We start from the raw sequence: 19,926 nt of genomic DNA, 5'->3' as shown, positions 1-19,926 counted from the left end.
GTAACAATAGTTAACAAACACTAGTCACAACAGGTGCTGTGAAGTCCTGGCATTCAGGTCGCCAGTTGCGTTTATAGGTGAATGAAAAAAAAATAATTTAAAATATATTACAATTGCATTATTGGAAATGTGCTTGTACAATTTTTGGCTAATCACACTTCCTCTCTTACATTTCAATTGTAGGTGCAAGCAGCAGACTTCAAGGACACCAGTGCATGTCAAAAGTCCTTACTTGGATCCACTTCACTTCAATAAAAAATACTTAATGCTGCTATCAAATCTTCTCTTATTTCGCAACATATACGATAAAAAAACACTCCTAGTTCACCATACTCAAAATCACACATCTTAACAGAAATTTCTACATACAAGAAAGAGAGAAACAAAATCATGTGTAAAGAAACATGAATGATGATTTATTTTTCCATTTGTCTGCACCTTACTGTGTACTCATAATTAATGTCTTTGGCGACGCTGTTTCTTTCTTTCTTCTTCTTCTTTTTCTTTTTTTTTTTTTAAATAAATTTTAACTTTACAATACCCTGGGGGTCTTTTGCCATGTGCCTACACATCCAGGCAAACTATTAGGCAAGACACCCATCTACAATTCCCCTGCATCTAGTTCATCATCTCAATCACTATATCAGACATTTTTCATTGTTCTGACCAACTATGGGTGAGGGGGCGAGGATGACGCGTATCGCCCAGATAAAAACATCAATTCCACCATAAAAGATATCAGCATCACAGAATCAAAGAAGTACCTCAGGATAGGTGGTGTTCCCAACTACTCACCTTGTCCCGCCACCTAGGGGCCAGAATGCATTTCTAAGCACCATCAGATAGCTCCACTGTCACATCTTTCACAATGTGATCATCCTTGAAATGATGATGATGATGATGATGATGCATGTGGCTAGGCTGGGAGCCCCACTTGCAGGGAGCACGGCCGCCTGGTGCAACTTTTTTTAGTTCAGCGACTTGCATGTAAATGGGGATGAAATTAAGTCGAAGACAACACAACGCCCAGTCCACAAGTGGAGAAAATCTCCGATCCAGCCAGGAATCAAAACCTAGGCCCCTCGCATGGCATTCCACTGCGCTGACCACTCAGCTATGGAGGCAGACCATTCTCATGGTGCATTGCTGGAACCTGCCTGTCCTCTATTGGATTAGACTACAGGTTGCTATGCGGACTATTAATTGTCATGATTAAAATAACTTTGCAAAGACTTACAGAGTTTCTGGTATTTTTATTCCACCATCAAGCTTGCTAGCTCACACTGACCCTAATTGTTCAGGTTTTGTGCATTTTAACCTATACTGTCTTGTTTAAGTAATAATAGCTGTATACATTGACACAAAAAAACCAAACAAGTGTGTCCAAATGCTTGTAACACTTTAATTGCTTTTCCCTAATAACTTGTTTTCTAAATAACTAAGGTGTTTTGTATGAGCCAGGATAGAGATTATCAAAACACAATTTTAACTTTAATAACCTTAAACATCTTTTACTGAATCGATATCCATTTTACAGATTGCAAACGAATCTCTTATATACATGTGATACAAGATATTAATGACGCCTCTTAGATTTCTTCTTACGATATTTCTTTTTCTTTTTCTCTTGCAACATTCTGGCTTTCAAGATCTGTTCAGGTTTCTTGAGTTCTGATCGTCTCATTTTTTCTTGTACCTTCATATTGTGACGACCCCAGTGAGTGCTCGGAACAGCTTTCAGTCCTGGAAAAAAAGGAATGCTCATGGTGATACGAAACATATGTAAATTTACATACTCAATTTATATAAATAAGTCCACAAAGCATATCAAGTGTCATTCCACACACCTTTAGTAGGCCTGTTTTTGGAATCTTCATCTGTGTCATCATCTTGTTCATCCTGCTGAGATATTTTGCTTCTCTCTTTCCACTGCGAGTACCTGTTGCTTTTATAAGTTGCGGGTATCCAGGCTCCAGATTCGGTGCGTATCTTGCCAGCTTTTGTTCCCTGATTAAAACAAAAACGGAGAAAGGTAGTGAAATTAGCTAGAAAGTGCCTGTGAAAAACGTGTATTAGGGAATTAAATCATTATAATGAAAAGCTGGATGAAATTCCCAGTGTAAAATGATGAATTTACATATCATAAAGAACTGATTATCATATTTTATAGCACAGTAAAGTTGTTATATTAATTGAGATTTGGAAGGTGCAAACTACATCTGAGCAGATTTTTTTTTTTTACACAATGGATCTTACTACTAAAGCTTTAACAAGTATCAGTACGATTTAATTAGGATTCCTAATACATCATTGTGTCCAAGTGATCTGTCCTTCCATTTTTTAACCTCCCCCAATCCTCTTTCCTCCCTGAAGAAGGAACCAATAGCTATAAAAGCTAGGGTAGTGGGTAGTGTTGACACTTTCACCTCATGATGGGAAAAACTGGGCAGCAGTTCCATCTCACAAACCGTAAGATTTGTCTGTTGAGAACAGACTTCCTGTCCTTATTCAAAGATCACAATTGCCGTCACCCCCCCCCCCCTTCCCGTTTACCTGACCCTTCTTCTTCCCTCAGTATTCCACACCTCCAATCTGCACTGTTTCTCACATCCCCCATTTCTTCTCTCTTCTACAACATATCAGCTATCTCCTTGGAACCTTCCCCCGTCTCTTCATTCTATCTGTAAACTTCCCTTGGTCTTCTCCCCCCATTCTTGACTTCTCTGTACCTCTCAGCATGATCTTTTTCTAGCTTCCACCTGTCCATTTCTCCCTCTTACCATTCCACAACCCTCACCATGCTGTATCATCCGCTCTTCCAGAATCACTATTCACTGCTCATCCTACTAGGCAACAGCAGTGTGTGTGTGTGTGTGTGTGTGTGTGTGTGTGTGTGTGTGTGTGTGTGTGTGTGTGGAGAGGCAGTGGGGGGCACAGAATACAAAGTCCAATGATCGAATCATATAGGAAGAATATAATAAACCTGCCTGCTGCGAAACACTGTAAATTGTAAGTCCTGTGGTCATAGATGTGCAGGATCTGTGAGGACAACACAGTTCCCAGAACAACTGTACAAACTATTTCTTGAAAAGGAGCGGGTAGTAAAGGTAGCTGTACTTGTAATAGTAGTAGTCATCGTCATGGTGGGGGGCTGGTGATGGAGGTGGTGGTGGTGGTGGTGGTGGTGGTGGTGGTGGTGGTGCTGCTGCTGCTGCTGAAGATGAAGAAAAGTGGTACCTACTAAAATCCAAATACAGAACACTCTAGTGAACACATCATCTGTGTCCATTTCTGGAGTGTACACTGTTAGCAGTTTATCCACAGCCCAAATAAATTCGCTCATCCTGGCTACCCGTTTCCCAAGCTCAGAAGTCATCTTTGGAATATTGATGTGCCACCAAAGACAGCAGCAGTAGTTCTACTGAATTATATTTACAGACATATTTGTGTAACTTATCAAATTTAACATTGCTTTTATCACTGTGATTCAGCCATTGGCCTCTGGATTTGTCCTCTTGACACTTACACAAAGCCACCATGTCTTATCACAGGAGTCAAACGATTGCATGAACACTAGATCAAGTGCATGGAGGTTCAAGTGAGCCAACTGAAAAATCTTACTGGTTCTTGTAGAATTATAATTGCTGAAATATTAATCATGGCAATCTCAAGCAGCAATTAAATTTATCCCACAAAAAAGGCTCTATCTTTGCAACATCACAGCTAGGGTCATGAGTGCCCCTGGTAAGATTTCAATCACTGATGCTGATGCTGCTGATGTACATGTGAATGTGTCAATACAACACAAACATTAAAAAGCATCTTCACAGAAATTAACTTCCTAAATATGTAGAACTGAAATCTATAAAGCAAAACAATTTCATATATCAAACTTTCAACTAGCAAAGGACAGAAGAAACTGAGAACCCACCACTATTAGGAAAAAAGTTGCGGTATCCATTGTTGGTCACTTCCTTTAGAATTTATTCAAGTATCTCAAATTGCTAATAGTACACTGTATATCAGAATAAACTATAGCAGAATAAACTATAGGGTCCCCTTGCATGGGCAAAAGTGTAACCAACCCTATTGATGACTTTGAATCCATCTGTGTAGATGCGTAATGAATTAGAAGAATTGTGGAGGAGAAGGGTAGAATCAGCAACCTTCTTGGGGCCACAAAAGAGGTCCATCTGTATCACAGGACAGGGCACAAACCACAGGTGGTGGTGGTGGTGGTGGTGGTGGTGGTGGTGGTGGTGGAGAGGGAGGGTTTCAAGGGGAGCTCTAGGAACACAGAATAAAAGAGGCTGTTGGAGGTCCTTCAGTGGAGTACCGAGTCATATCCAGTTGGTCTACCCAGTTTTGGGCAACACGCCAACAGTCTGTGCTGTTAGTTGTGGAACAGAGTCAAGTGGCAAGGGTGAGTATGCATCTGACTGATTCTGACTGCATAATTTGCCAGAAGCTGTTGTCATCTAACCTGCAGGAATGTGACACCAGCTTCTGCCACGAGGCTGTCAACAGGCTGCTGTTGCCAAGCGCACACCAGTGTGGTGAACTGCGTTCAGCAAGTTCGGTGCTGCTGACCTATAGGCAAAACATCCATAGTCCAAATGGGATAAAATCAGAGCTTTGTAAAACCTCAGACGAAGAGGTATGGTCTTTTGGTGCATACTTGTATGTGGGAACATGTTGTTTTATAAGTTTATGTTGTAAGGCAAGCTGTTGATGTATCATTTTTGCTACATTGTCATGTCTTCTGGGGTATTCTGTATTTGCTAGTATTGTACATCCGCTTGTGATGTGATCTACTGTTTCTATCTGTTGTTTGCAAAGTCTGCATTTATCCGTTGTGGTATTGGGATCTTTAATAATATGCTTGCTGTGATATCTGGTGTTTATTGTTTGATCCTGTATTGCAATCATGAATCCTTCCGTCTCACTGTATATATTGCCTTTTCTTAGCCATGTGTTGGATGCGTCTTGATCGATGTGTGGCTGTGTTAAATGATACGGGTGCTTGCCATGTAGTGTTTTCTTTTTCCAATTTATTTTCTTCGTGTCTGTTGATGTTATGTGATCTAAGGGGTTGTAGAAGTGGTTATGAAATTGCAATGGTGTAGCCGATGTATTTATATGAGTGATTGCTTTGTGTATTTTGCTAGTTTCTGCTCGTTCTATAAAGAATTTTCTTGAATTGTCTACCTGTCCATAATGCAGGTTTTTTTATGTCGATAAATCCCCTTCCTCCTTCCTTTCTGCTTAATGTGAATCTTTCTGTTGCTGAATGTATGTGATGTATTCTATATTTGTGGCATTGTGATCGTGTAAGTGTATTGAGCGCTTCTAGGTCTGTGTTACTCCATTTCACTACTCCAAATGAGTAGGTCAATATTGGTATAGCATAAGTATTTATAGCTTTTGTCTTGTTTCTTGCTGTCAATTCTGTTTTCAGTATTTTTGTTAGTCTTTGTCTATATTTTTCTTTTAGTTCTTCTTTAATATTTGTATTATCTATACCTATTTTTTGTCTGTATCCTAGATATTTATAGGCATCTGTTTTTTCCATCGCTTCTATGCAGTCGCTGTGGTTATCCAGTATGTAATCTTCTTGTTTAGAGTGTTTTCCCTTGACTATGCTATTTTTCTTACATTTGTCTGTTCCAAAAGCCATATTTATATCATTGCTGAATACTTCTGTTATCTTTAGTAATTGGTTGAGTTGTTGATTTGTTGCTGCCAGTAGTTTTAGATCATCCATGTATAGCAAATGTGTGATTTTGTGTGGGTATGTTCCAGTAATATTGTATCCATAATTTGTATTATTTAGCATGTTGGATAGTGGGTTCAGAGCAAGGCAGAACCAGAAAGGACTTAATGAGTCTCCTTGGTATATTCCACGCTTAATCTGTATTGGCTGTGATGTGATATTATTTGAATTTGTTTGGATATTAAGTGTGGTTTTCCAATTTTTCATGACTATGTTTAGGAACTGTATCAATTTAGGATCTACTTTGTATATTTCCAATATTTGTAGTAACCATGAGTGGGGTACACTATCAAAAGCTTTTTGGTAATCAATGTATGCATAGTGTAGTGACCTTTGCTTAGTTTTAGCTTGATATGTCACCTCTGTATCTATTATCAGTTGCTCTTTACATCCTCGTGCTCCTTTGCAACAGCCTTTTTGTTCTTCATTTATAATTTTGTTCTGTGTTGTATGTGTCATTAATTTCTGTGTAATGACTGAAGTTATTATTATTATTATTATTATTATTATACCTTCCTGCCAATGGGAGGGGAATTCTCCTTCCCACCAAACATGATTAAAAAGCCCGAGGATACTTTGCACGCTGTCAGCACAAAGATGTTTGAGAATTTGGTTGTGGACTTTGATGAGTCCAGGGGCTGTATCTCGACTCACTGCAAAGTGCTGATTCACAAAAAGGGATGTTGTATGACAGAAGGCCATGTGCATGGCAGGATAATGGGCAGCACTCAATAAGGTGTTTCCAGGTCAGGAAATGAGGACGGTAATTACTGCATGCTAACACTTGAGCAAAGTGTACCACAAAACGTTCAGTAAGTACCAAGGAATCAATGCAAATTTTACCTTTGAAAAGGATGCCAGGAATCGCTGTGGGTGGTGGATGGCCACAAATGCTGTGGACTGTAGTCCATACTTGGGACGATGGGGTGCAGGATCACATAAATGATCCATATTGCTCCCAACATGCCTGCTTCCTTTGCTTTATTAAAAACCACTCTTTCACCAGGAGTCTCTTGAATACTATTAAATTATCAATAGAGGGTTGGCGCTTGTGCTGTTACAGCACCCTGTGGCATTCCCTGATAGCTGTGGTTATATCTTCAGACCACCATGGAACCAGCGATCGTCAGGATGAGCCAGAGGAGTACAGTATCACTACTGCTGCAGCATGAATAATAGTATCAGTAGTATCCCACACTGCTTCATTGATATCAGTCTCAAGACTGGCTGCAGAAGTGGCAGTAGATGAGAAAGCCTGCCAGTCAGCTTTCTGTGGCGACCAAAGTGGAGCCTGTTCCAGATGTCTGTGGGTGGAGAGGGAGAGAACGATAGGAAAATAGTAGTCGTCACAAATATTGCCATGGATGCGCAACTGAATCAGGGGTAAGATACGCGGGCTGTAAACTGTAAGATCAATAGTTGAGTATGTTCTGAGGGCTGCACTGAAATGTGTTGCAGCTCCAGTGTTTAGTAGGCAGACATCCAATTCCGAAAGGTGTTCGAGACATAGTATCATCACCACACAGAGGATTATGGGCATTGAAGTCCCTCAATAAGAGTAAGAGGGGAGGTAGCTGTGCCACTAACTCTTAACATCTCATGATATTGGAAAGGTCTGTCTGAGTGTCGATGAACATTACCTATTGTCATCCAAACTGACACTAGACACCAATGGGCACAGCCTCTAGTGTAGTGGGTGGGGCAACCGCTCCCAGGAAGTATCAGAGCATATGAGGGTACAAACCCTACCGCACTCTCTCGGCATTAACATGATTGGGACAGTAGGGATTGTAGTTTTTCAGAGCAGGGAGGTGTGTTGTTGTTTCCTGAAGTACTACACCAATTATGGAGTACATAGCCATGACAGAGTTTGGGCAGATGGCGAAGGAAGCCAATACAGTTCCATTCAAGAAGCGATGGAGTCAGGTGTAAGAAAGTGGCAAATGATAAACATGGGTGTCATTACTTCGCTACCAGGTCATAATCCACCTGATTCTGTGATCTGTCACAAGTGTGCGTAGGCTCGACCACTACAGGGATGGGAAGCAGATCATCCAAAGCCTCAGAAAGTTGTTTACCTTCCTGCTTATCCTTCTTATCCTTGTGAGACTTTGATTTCTGTGAAGATTTCTCCCACTTTATCTACTGGGAGCAAAGAGGACAGTAGTTTTCTTTGGCCCACAGCCTGTGGCTGCTGGTCCTTGTCTTGAGAGGGGGGCATCTTGACAGGTGTCCTTATCCCTAAGGCCAGAGGAGACTAGCTATCTCTGGCTGCACCAATGGTGTGGAAACCACCGGTGCTATAGGTGTAGGAGGCAAGGGAGCTAACATCCCCCCCCCCCTCCCCCCAACTGTACGGCAGGCCCTGGGATACAACCAGGGGCACAAGCGAGGCCTTGTCATCGTGTGATGTATGGACTGTGATACAAGTCACAAAATTTGACACCATATCATTCAGATGAAGTCTTTCAATCGTTTTTTCGCATCTTGATAAGACTGGCGGTCAAGCATCTTATATTCTTGTATTTACTTCTCCCTCTTGAATACTGTGAACTGTGGTGAATGAGGAGGGTGCAGTTCCAGACATTCGACACGTTGAGGGGCTGGTCACAAGGGCTGCCCTCATGGGACACACTTCCACATACCCTACAGATATCCTCATTAGAACAGCAGGAAGACACATGCCCAAGCCTTTAGCACCAAAAACATCATCATCGGAAGAGGAAAATAAGGCCCGACATCACTCCTATAAACCAAGGCCTTAACCTTCTCAGGCAAAATGCTGCTGTCGAAGGCTAGGATAAAAGCTCCAATGTTCACTCTGTTATCCTTGGGTGCCTTCTGGGTGTGGCGAATGAAACAGACTTCATGCCGTGCCAAATTAGTATGCAGCTCTTCACCCTCATTCTGCCAACGGCCTTATCAAAGAGGGCAGAGGATCAGATAGAGGTTCAGGGCACACTCTTGTCCTTTGGATGGGAAACTGCCCCTAAAGGCAGAAGAATCAGCAATGATCAACGGCATAAGGCTGCAAAAGTCAATGGAAACCACTGCATTAAGGACCCATATTGTGTATCAACAGGACATGTGGCCTGTAACGAAAAAGTGTCATAATGATTTCTCCATTGGCAAAAGATTTTACAATAGTCCCCCATTTAGATTTCTGGGAGGGGACTGCCAAGTGGGAGGTTACCATGAGAAAAAAGACTGAATAATTAATTTAAAGATAACATTCTATGAGTCAGAGGGTGGAATGCCTGAAGCTTGAGCATGATAGGGAGGCTACAAAATCTGAAAATGGGAATGCAAAGGCTCAATCTAGTTATAGTAGGGGTAAGTGAAGTGGAATGGAAAGACGACAAGGATTTCTGGTCAGATGAGTATAGAATAATATCAACAGCAGTAGAAAATGTTAAACGAGAGTAGGATTCATTATGAATCTGAAGACAGGGCAGAGAGAGTGTTACTGTGAACAAGTCACTGATAGATCTATTCTTATCAGAAATGACAGAAAACCAACACTGACAACGATGGGTCAGGTATACATGCCGACATCGCAACCTGATGTGATAGAGAAAGTATGTGAGCACACTGAAGAGTAATACAATACACAAATAGAGATGAAAGTCTAAAGCCATGGGGGACTGGAATGCAGTTGAAGGCGAAGGAGAAGAAGAAAAGGTTACAGAAGAGTATGGGCTTGGGACAGGAATGAGAGAATAGAAAGCTTAATTGAGTCCTGTAATAAATTTTAGCTAGTAATAGCGAATACTATGTTCCAGAATCACAAGAGGTGGTGGTACACTTGGAAAAGGCCTGATGATACGGGAAGATTTCAGTTAGATTGCACCAGGGTCAGACAGAGATTCCGAAATCAGATACTGGTTTGTAAGGCTTACCCAGAAGCATGTATAGACTCAGATCACAATTTAGTAGCAATGAAGAGTAGGTTGAAGTTTAAGAGATTAGTCCGGAAGAATCAATATGCAAAGAAGTGGGATACGGAAGTACCAAGGAATGATGAGACATGTCTGAAGTTCTCTAAAGCTGTAGATAAATCAATAAGGAATAGCTCAGTAGGCAGTACAGTTGGAAGAGGAATGGACATTTCTAAAATGGGTAATCACAGAAGTTGGAAAGAAAAACCAAGGTACAAGGAAAGTAACTGTGAAGAAACCATGGGTAACAGAAGAAATACTTCCATTGATCAATGAAAGAAGAAAGTACAAAAATGTTCAGGGGAAGGCAGGAATACAGAAATACAAATCACTGAAGAATGAAATAAATAGGAGGTGCAGGGAAGCTAAGACAAAATGCTGCATGAAAAATGAGAAGAATTAAAAAAAGAAATGATTGTCAGAAGGACTGACTCAGCATATAGGAAAGTCAAAATGACCTTCGATGAAATTAAAAGCAAGGGTGGTAACATAAAGAATGCAATGGGAATTCCATCACTAAATGCAGAGGGGAGAGTTGATAGGTGGAAAGTGTACATTGATAGCCTCTATGACGGTGAAGATTTGTCTGATGTGACAGAAGAGGAGACAGGAGTGGATTTAGAAGAGATAGCGGATCCAGTGTTAGAATCAGAATTTATGAGAGCTTTGGAGGAATTAACATCTATTAAGTCAGAAGGGATAGATAACATTTCATCAGAATTTCTAAAACCATTGTGGGAAGTTGCAACAAAATGACTATTCACACTGGTATGTAAAATGTACGAGTCTGGCAACATACCATCTGAGTTTCAGAGAAACATCTTCCACGCAATATCAAAGACTGCAAGAGCTAACAAATGTGAGAATTACTGCACAATCAGCATAATAGCTCATGTACCCAAGTTGCTGAGCAAAATAATATGCAGAAGAATGGAAAAGAAAATTGAGGATGTGTTACATGACAATCAGTTTGGCTTTAGGAAAGGTAAGGGCACCAGAGAGGCAATTCTGACCTTGCTGTTGATAATGGAAGCAAGACTAAAGAAAAATCAAGACACTTTCATAGGATTTGTTGACCTGGAAAAAGGGTTTGACAATGTAAAATGGTGCGAGATGTTTGAAGTCATGAGAAAAATAGGGGTAAGGTGTACGGAGCAACGGGTAATATACAATATGTACCAGAGCCAAGAGGGAACAATAAGAGTGGATGACCAAAAACAAAGTGCTCACATTAAAAACAGTGTAAGGCAATGATGTAGTCTTTCACCCATACTGTTCAATCTATACATTGAAGCAGCAATGATGGAAATAAAAGAAAGGTTCAGGAGTGGAATTAAGATTTGAGGTGAAAGTATATCAATGATATGATTCACTGATAGTATTGCTATCCTGAGTATAAGTGAAGAAGAATTACATGATCTGCTGAATAGAATGAAAAGCCTAATGAGTACAGAATATGGACTGAGAGAAAATCGAAGAAAGACAAAAGTAATAAGAAGTAGCAAAAATGAGAACAGCAAGAAAATTAACATCAGCATTGATTGTCATGAAGTAGATGACGTTAAGTTTTGATGTGGTATCCTTGTTCACTAGAATGCCACTGGAAGACTCATTGGAAGTAACTGAGGAGAATTCTGATGATGCTCTGTTGGACCTGTTTGTGCACATATTGGGCCTCAACTTATTTTCTGTATGGGAGCCAATATTACGAGCAGATAGAAGGTGTAGCCATGGGCAGTGGTCACCAATATGTTCATGGAGAGATTAAAAGAGGAAGCATTTGAGACTGCTAGATATAAACCCACATGCTTTTTCAGGTATGAGGATGATACCTTTTTGATCTGGCCTCTTGGTAGGGATAGACTCAATGAGTTTCTTGAACACCTTGACTAATGCCACTCAAATATTAAGTTCACCATTGAACTGGGAAAGGTGGGCAGCTACCATTTCTGGATATTCTAGCCAAAGTGAGAGCAGGTGGGTAATTTGACCACAGTGTGTACTGCAAACCTACACACACTGATTAATGCCTGCAAGCCACCAGCTGTCACCATGCACTGTAGAAGCATGGAGTTCTAAAACATTGGTATACAGGGCACACAACTTCTCAGATGTACACAGCTTGATAGTAGAAACAGAGCATCTATGATCAGTGTTCGCAAAAATGGATACACAGCCTCACATATTCAGAAGAACCTTCAACCAGCCACTCTGACACACGATAAAGAAGAGCAAGATGGGGCAAAGACTTGCCCCATGTGGTATCTATTTCTGCCAATATCAGCAGGATTCTCAGGAAGCATAATATAATGTGCATGTTCTGTCCACCTATCAGAATAAGTGGACTACTAGGAAATGTAAAAGATGACTTGGGACTATGAAAATCAGGAATTTATAATATACCCTGGCAATTGGGTATGTCATACAGTGGCTAAGCAACTAGACAAGGCGAGCAGCAGAACTCCACAAAAAGAAAACTGTGGGTGTGGACATGGGGAACGAACCCCAGACAGAGCACCAATTGCACCAAACCAAAGATGGAACATCGCAGGACACTTTTAGTGAGAGTGGATTGCAATGGGAATATCTAGAACCACACTGGACCGAAAATGGAATGCTAGTGCACAGGCTGGTGCACTGTTCTGAAGACATAACACCAGAGCTCAGCCTCATTCACCAGACCAAAATGGGAATCCCTAAGGATGCCACTAGCAGGAGTGGATGGCAGATGGAACACCCAGGACCAACAATGGCCATACGTGTAACTACTGGATCCGTTCCACTCAACAAGCAATCTCAGGTAGCATCTGATAATGAGTCACACTGTCAAAATATCGTGCAACAACAACTTTGATACCTGGCATAATACCCAACACCTCAAGATGTCAATAAAATGCTAGTTGCAGAAAAAGTAAATAATAGGTGGAGTTCCAACAGAAGAATACTATGGAAATGTATCTCACACATAAAATAAGCAGCTTACAAACGACTTTTTTTGGCCACTTATAAAGTATTGCCCACTGGTCTGGTACACTTACCAAGTAGGGCTGGCTATCAGAGGGGAGAGATAATATCCAAAAAAGAGTGTTGCATTTTGTTACATGTTTGTTGACTGCAGGAGCGTTAAAATGGTTATCAAGCTCCAATGGTAGAAGCTAAAAACGAGGATTACCGTTAAAATTCCAAGAGTGTATTTTGTATCAAAGGTAAATTCAATCATGAAAACTAAGAAACTTGAGAAAGAATTTCTAGCCGGTACTTACTTTCAGGAGGTGACGAGTCGTAGTGCCGATAGACACATAAAGTGACACATTACCTATCTTTCAGAACTAATAGTTCAGTCTACATCTAAATGCGTATTCTACAAACAACTGTGAAGTGCATGGCAGGGGATACTTCCCACTGTACAAGTTATTAGGACTTTTTTCCATTCCATTCACACATGGGGCACGAGAAGAATGAATGTTTGACTGCATCTGGTTGACTGGTTGGTTAGTTGGTTGATTTGGGGGAGCGACCAAACAGTTATGTCATCAATCCCATCAGGTTAGGGAAGGGTGGAGAAGGAAGTCAGCCATGCCTTTTCCAAGGAATCATCTCAGTGCTTGCCTAAAGTGATTTAGGGAATCACAGAACACCTAAATCAGGACAGCTGGACGCAGGTTTGAACCACCATCCTCCTGAATGCAAGTCCAGTGTGATAACGACTGTACCACCTCACTCAGTGACAGCTGTAATTAATCTAACGTTTTCCTTATGATACATACAGAATTTTTGTATATTCCTAGATTCATCATATAAAGCCACTCTTAAAACTTTATAAATAGAATTCCTCAGGATATATACAATGTTCAGTAGTTTGCGAGTGAAATTTCTTCAGCATCTCTCCGACACAGTCCCTCGAGTGAAACGAGCCTGTGACCATTCCTTCTGCCATTCTCTACACATTCAATATCCCCCATTAGTCCTGCATAGTATGGATCCCACATACTTGAGTAATATTCTAGGATGGGTCACACAAGTATTTTGTAAGTAATTTCCTTTGCAAACTGATTACATTTTCCTAGTATTCCACCAGCGAACTGAGGTCTGTCAGCTGTTTTACCTATGATTGATCCTGTGTGTTCATTTCATATTTCTACAAAGTGTTACACCCATGTATTTGTATGTGCTGATTTGTTCCAGTTGTGACTAACTGATACTGTAGCCATAGGATGTAATATTTACAATTTACAGTTTCTGAACATTTCAAGCAAGTCTCAATCTTACCACCACTTTTAAATCTTATCAAGATCCACCTGCATATTTTTGCAGCTATTTTCAGACAGTACTTCATCAAATATAACTGCAACACCCATGGAAAGCCAGAAATTACTATTAATATTGTCTGCAAGATCATTAGCATGCAACAGGAGCAGCAATGGTGCCAACACACTTACCTGTTGCACGACTGAAGTTACATATACATCAGTCAATGACTCTCCATCCAAGGTAACATATTGTGTCTCCCCTACCAAGAAATCCTCAATTCAGTCACAAATTTTGTTTGGTAACCCCTGTGATCGTACTTTTGAAAATAAGCACAAGTGTGCTACTGAGTCAAATGCTTTTCAGAAATTGAGAAATACTGCATCTTTCTGACTGCCTTGACCCAAGCTTTCAGGTTATCATGTGAGAAAAGTGCAAGTTGGGTTTTGGAATCCATGCTGGCTGGCACGGAGGAGGACAGTTTGTTTGAGATACCTCATTATATTTGAGCTCAGAATACATTCTAAGGTTCTACAAGAAATGGATGTCAAGCATAATGGACACTGTTTTGCAGATATCTTCTGCTACCCAGTCACAAATTCAGTATACAATCTACTAGGTGTTCCAGTGGGCCCTGGAGATTTGCTCAATTTTAGAAATTGCACCTGTTTCTCAACATCACTGATACTAATATCCATATCACTCGTCTTTGCAGTGGTGCAACTATTAAATAAAAGTACTAACCCTGGATTTTTATTTGTAAAGAAACATCTGGAAACAGAGTTCAGCATTCCTGCTTTTCTTTTCTTTGGTTTGTTTCGTTTTGCTACCGTCAATTCCCTATCTATAGCACTATGCTTCATTTTACACTTATTATGCAGTAATAACTGTTTCTTTAGAAGTTCCTTTACAGTGATTATATACCATGGAAGATCTCTCTCATCACAAACTGTTGTATTAAGTACGTATATAGCCACTCTATGGCCAACTGTTGTTCTAAGTGTGAGCCACAGTTCTTCTACATGCTTCTCTCAAGAGCAAAATGTTTCGAGTTCCTTAATGAGATATCACACTACTGGCCCATTATCTAGTTTGCTGAACATTTAATAAATCCTTCTACTTGTTTTAATAGCCCTTTGTACTTTGGCAATCATTTTTGTTACAACTGCCTCATGGTCACTGACGCCAGTTTCAAAGTGAACATGCTCAGAAACATTACGCATTATTAGATCCAAGATACAGAGTTATTCTAAATGTTGGACACATTTTCGAAACTTCGTATTTATTCACACACAAATCCACAATGAACAAGCTTTGTACCAATGAAATGAGGAAGTTCCAATTTTTTTTCCCATAATGTTTGATTTCAACTTAATAAATTTAATAATTTGTAATTAATTAATTTTTAATAATTATTGAATAATTAAAAATGTGATACGTGTCACAAATTTTCAATGTGGCCATCGTTGGCTGCACGACAAACATCAATGCAGTAGCCAAACTCGTCCCACAAATGCGAAAGTGTATCTGCTGTTACTGAGTGTATGGCAGCAGTCATCTGGTTCCGCAGATCGTTCAGAGTGGTTTGTACAGGCGGGATGTAAACAGCTTCCTTCACATAACCCAACAAGAAATAGTTGCAGGGTGTGAGATCAGGAGATCTCAGTGGCCAGAAATCCAGAGCCAAGTCCTTAAGTCCACTGCAACCAACCCAGCACTGAAGAAGGGTCATTCAGAAGGCCTCGAACATCATGGTGCCAATGAGGCGGAGCTCCATCCTGTTGGAAAATAAAAGTCCTGGGAATCTTCCATAACTTGAGTGAACAGCCACTGTTCCAACATGTCCAGGTACATGATTCCTATTACAGTTCTTTCTGCAAAGAAAAATGGTCCATAAACCTTTGTACGGGATACGGCGCAGAACACGTTGATCTACAGTGAGTCTCTTTCGTGTTGCAATGGTGAATGTGGATTTTTCAGACCCCATATGCAAACATTGTGTCTATCAACTTTTCCACTAAGGCAGAACATTGCTTCACCGCTGAAAGTTACACGCTGTAGAAATGTGTCATCCTCCATCTTTGCTAGCACATAACCAAAAAATGCGAGATGCTTCTCTTTGGCATTGGGGTTGAGAGCCTCCACAAGCTGTAATCGGTAGAGCCTGTACAGCAAATGCCGTCTCAGAACTCTCCATACAGTTGGTTGGAGTATTTCAAGTTCGTGATTGGCTCTATTGGTAGACTTGCTGGGACTGTGCACAAAACTTTCTTGAATCCATTGAACATCATACTCTGACACACGCGGTCGGCCTGTGCTTTTTCCTTTGCACACATTCCCAGTCTGTTTAAATTGCCTAAACCAATAGCTAATGGTTTTGCAAGTTGGTTATTGAATGCCGGCCGCTTCTGAGACCATCACCACCTGCTCACTGCCGCCCACCAAAAACTTTGAAACTTCCTCTTTTCATTGGTATAAAGCTTGTTCATTTTGGATTTGTACTTGAATACACATGAATTTTTGAAAATAGGTCAATCATTTAGAATAATCCTGTATTTCCATAATGAGAGCAGTTCTGAACAATCTGTTCTTGGTAGCTAACAGAGAACGCATTTAGAAAAGTTTCACTGGACATCCTGTCACGCCCACCACTCACAAAATTGCATTTTTCCTTTCTGACCACTGGATAATCAATGATGACAGTATGATTGAGGAACTTATGAACTAGTGAATTTAGATTTGAGGTAGATTTCAGTTGTATCTGAAGGTGAGTCTGGTGGTCAATAGAATAAGCCAATTACAAGTTTATACCTGCCCTTGATACTGCACCTTTCCCATCTTGGTGGAATTGAGGTTCTCAGTAAGGCGACAAGGATAGGCCATTATAAAGGAAAGGTGGGCCACTGAGAACCAGACCACAGGATACATGTTATGTTAATAACCTAATTGATGTCTGTTGTAATGAAATGTGAATGGATACAGTGTATTAAATTGAGCAATCATCATATATATCTCCACAGCAGGGTAGTTGCTCTGATACACAAGAACAAAAAAGGGTTCAAAGAAGGTATGATACTAGTTAGAAGGCATCATTACTTTTAATTGTTGAGAAATAACTGACAGAAAATTTCCATGAGTAATAATTTGACAAGCTGTGCCTTTCTGACACCTAATGTAAAATAGTGAAGAGTAAATAAAAAATATGTGAAACTAGCTCACATAGCCACACTTTGCTGTGGCTCAGTTTGCTTAGATCAAAAAGAAAGTAAATAGAAAGCACACATTTCTAACATGCATGATAATTGGATATACACTCTCACCCACTTTCACCTGCTCTTTCTCTTTATTCCGCGCACCCTCTGGCATTGTCTCCTTGACTCTCTTCCTAGCACTATACTGTCACTGTCAACAATGTTCCACTGCCAGTGTGTCCCTATGTTTCTCTCACAACACCACTGCCTCCTTCGCTCCTTGTCTCCTCCTCTCCCCCATCTCTATCCATCACCCCCTTTCTTTGTCCATCTCCTCTTCCTCCTCCTCCGTCCACCTTCTCCTCACCTTCTCCTGCCCCTCTCTCTGTGTATATACTCCTTCTGTTTTCTATGTCCATCTCCTCTCCTCTCCTCTCCCCCCTCCCCCCCCCCCCACCCAGTTTCTAATCACAAACCAATAAGCCATAAGCACAACATTTCATTATTTTGTGCATTTGTGTGTGTGTATTTTATGAAGTATGTAGTCTATATGTATCTATACATTGATTATAGTAATGTGTAAAAATTTGAAGTAAATCAGAGGCACATTTTGAGATTTTTGGTAACAAAGTTTTCCCTATATATACAAGTATTACAGAATCGGGTACCTAGAAACATGCCTGTATTAGAAGTCAACAATGGGTCAAAATTTCAAAGCAATCAGTCAAAAACTTTCAGAGATGCACGATTTTGAACAAACGAACATTTACATTTTTTTCATATAGATTGTAAAAGAAATGGAAATAATTTAGAATCTATCCGCAAGGGAAAAAAACATTGGTGTATCAGAAGTCTGTTTTCATAACAATGATGATAAGAAGCTCATTAGAATGGTTTTGGGGAGGGAGGGGGTTGATAGGGGTTGCAGAGGCAGAAATGAGATAAGATGTATTTTTCTGCAGAATACGTTTTAAGATGTGAAGATAGTATAAAGGTGATGCATGCACATAAAATGAATACTGAGATGTAGTTCACAGTGTCTTCCTGAAGGTACACCGAGTGTTAGAATCTTATGTACGGAATAATTAAATTCTTAGCACTGTCAAAGTCGAGCTACTGCAGCACAAAATTTCATACATAAAATAAAGTATCCTTTTAGCAGTTATCTCCCTCCAAAATATTAGTTGGTAGTGAGAGGCTGAATTAGGCAAGATGGTTTTTAAAATGAGAATGGGCACAATGGCAGCTAAAAGGACCTGCAGATGTCGCAAAGGTTCAGCAGGTAGTTAAAGAGGAGTTGTCACATTATACCACAATGTTGGCTTGTTCTAATACGTTATCTCTGATCTTTGTGTAGGAAGATGTCAAATGGGATTGTGCTCATAGAAGCTGAGTGACCAGACATATAAAGGTAATGGTAAGCTCAACATAACAAATCTACATACAATTTGTGATCCTCCACGGCAATTTTGAGTGATAAATCATCTTTCCTCCTTATTGGTATCTATCTACAAAGGATTCTTTGTTGGTTCTGAATGAAATATCTGTTTGTTGTTGGTCAAAACTGAATGTACCAATCCAACAATTATACCTACCTTGTTTGCAAGTTCTTGTACAGTGATACATCAGTCTTTCAATGCTAAAGTCCGCACCTGCTCAATGACATTACTATTTTGGCTTGCTGAGAGTCCGACTGATTGCAGTTCACTGTCCAATAACGTGCTATCATCTTTGAATAAGTTGTACACCTAATTTATTCACAAGTTCCTCATGGATTGTTCCCAAAAGCCAGCTGAATCTTGTGCATAGTTTCCAGCTGGGTATTGCTGAGCTTTTGCAAAAATCTGGTGCAGTATCATTGCTGTTCAATTTGTTCCATGATTTTATACCTTACTGGTATCTGACAAGCACTCACTAATGTCTTCACTCACTGGCTAACTACCAGTCACTACACGTCCTTACTCATTGGATAGCTGCCAGTCACCGATTGTTTCTGTGCCAACAGAAAGCCAAAAGCCAAATTCACAATAGTGCAAGAATGTCCCCACCTCATCTAAACCAAATAGTGTCTAGCACTTCATTTGTATACACAGGAAAGAAGAAGGTTCAATATCTCTGAACACACCTCGTACCTTAATATAAAATGCTCAAAAAAAGTTTTGCACACCTATGCAAATATCTCTGTACATAAATACTAATGAAGCAGAGAATGAAAGATCAAGCCTTTGCTGCAAAAATAAATAACTAAGGCAATCTGCTCATTAGTGCACATTTTTGCACATCTACAAAATTAAAACATGCAACAATACAGTGTTGTTCCAACCCATGTACTGTGTCACACTTGAATCCTCCTTGGTATGATATCCACGAGATGCTTTGGCCCTCATGAGATTTTCCAGTTAGGGAGGGGCATTCCTGCAATGCCACACAGCAAGTTTCAACTGGTTCCCAAAATTCTCAATTTGGTTCATGCCAGGAGATATCACAGGCCTTATCAGTCAGTTGATTCTTGCTTCCAGGAGGAAGTTGTTCATGAGGTGGGCATACTGTGCCCAAGCATGATAACCTTGTCAGACAAGGACAGTACAATATTTTAGTGAATCACAACATTCAAATTACACTCAATGGTGACGAGACCCATCTAACATCTGTACATGACACTGACTCAAAATGTTACTGATTCACCTCCTTGCTCAATCTGTGGGCCTGCATGCCTGAATGAGCATTCCTACCTGGCAACCCCCACACTACCTATGACACTGTAAGTTAGCAGACT

The 19,926-nt window shown here is 40.3% G+C and overlaps 1 protein-coding gene across 1 annotated transcript in view; it reads right to left on the bottom strand.

The window, feature by feature from the left end:
- Window positions 1-1,483: 1,483 nt before the first annotated feature.
- Window positions 1,484-19,926, bottom strand: part of LOC126457065 (ATP-dependent RNA helicase DDX54) — a 129,242-nt gene continuing 110,799 nt past the window's right edge. Inside the window, exons 13-14 of the mRNA XM_050093064.1 lie at window positions 1,848-2,007; window positions 1,484-1,743 (exon numbers count right to left, since the gene is read on the bottom strand). Coding sequence (XP_049949021.1) covers window positions 1,577-1,743; window positions 1,848-2,007 — 327 coding nt within the window. The 3' untranslated portion in view covers window positions 1,484-1,576. The remainder of the gene's footprint in view (window positions 1,744-1,847; window positions 2,008-19,926) is intronic.

The sequence above is a fragment of the Schistocerca serialis genome, chromosome 2, assembly GCF_023864345.2.
Source record: "Schistocerca serialis cubense isolate TAMUIC-IGC-003099 chromosome 2, iqSchSeri2.2, whole genome shotgun sequence".
NCBI classification, from domain to species: domain Eukaryota; kingdom Metazoa; phylum Arthropoda; class Insecta; order Orthoptera; family Acrididae; genus Schistocerca; species Schistocerca serialis.
The sequence above is the reverse complement of the archived record's forward strand: the minus strand, read 5'-3'. Positions and strand labels throughout refer to the sequence as shown.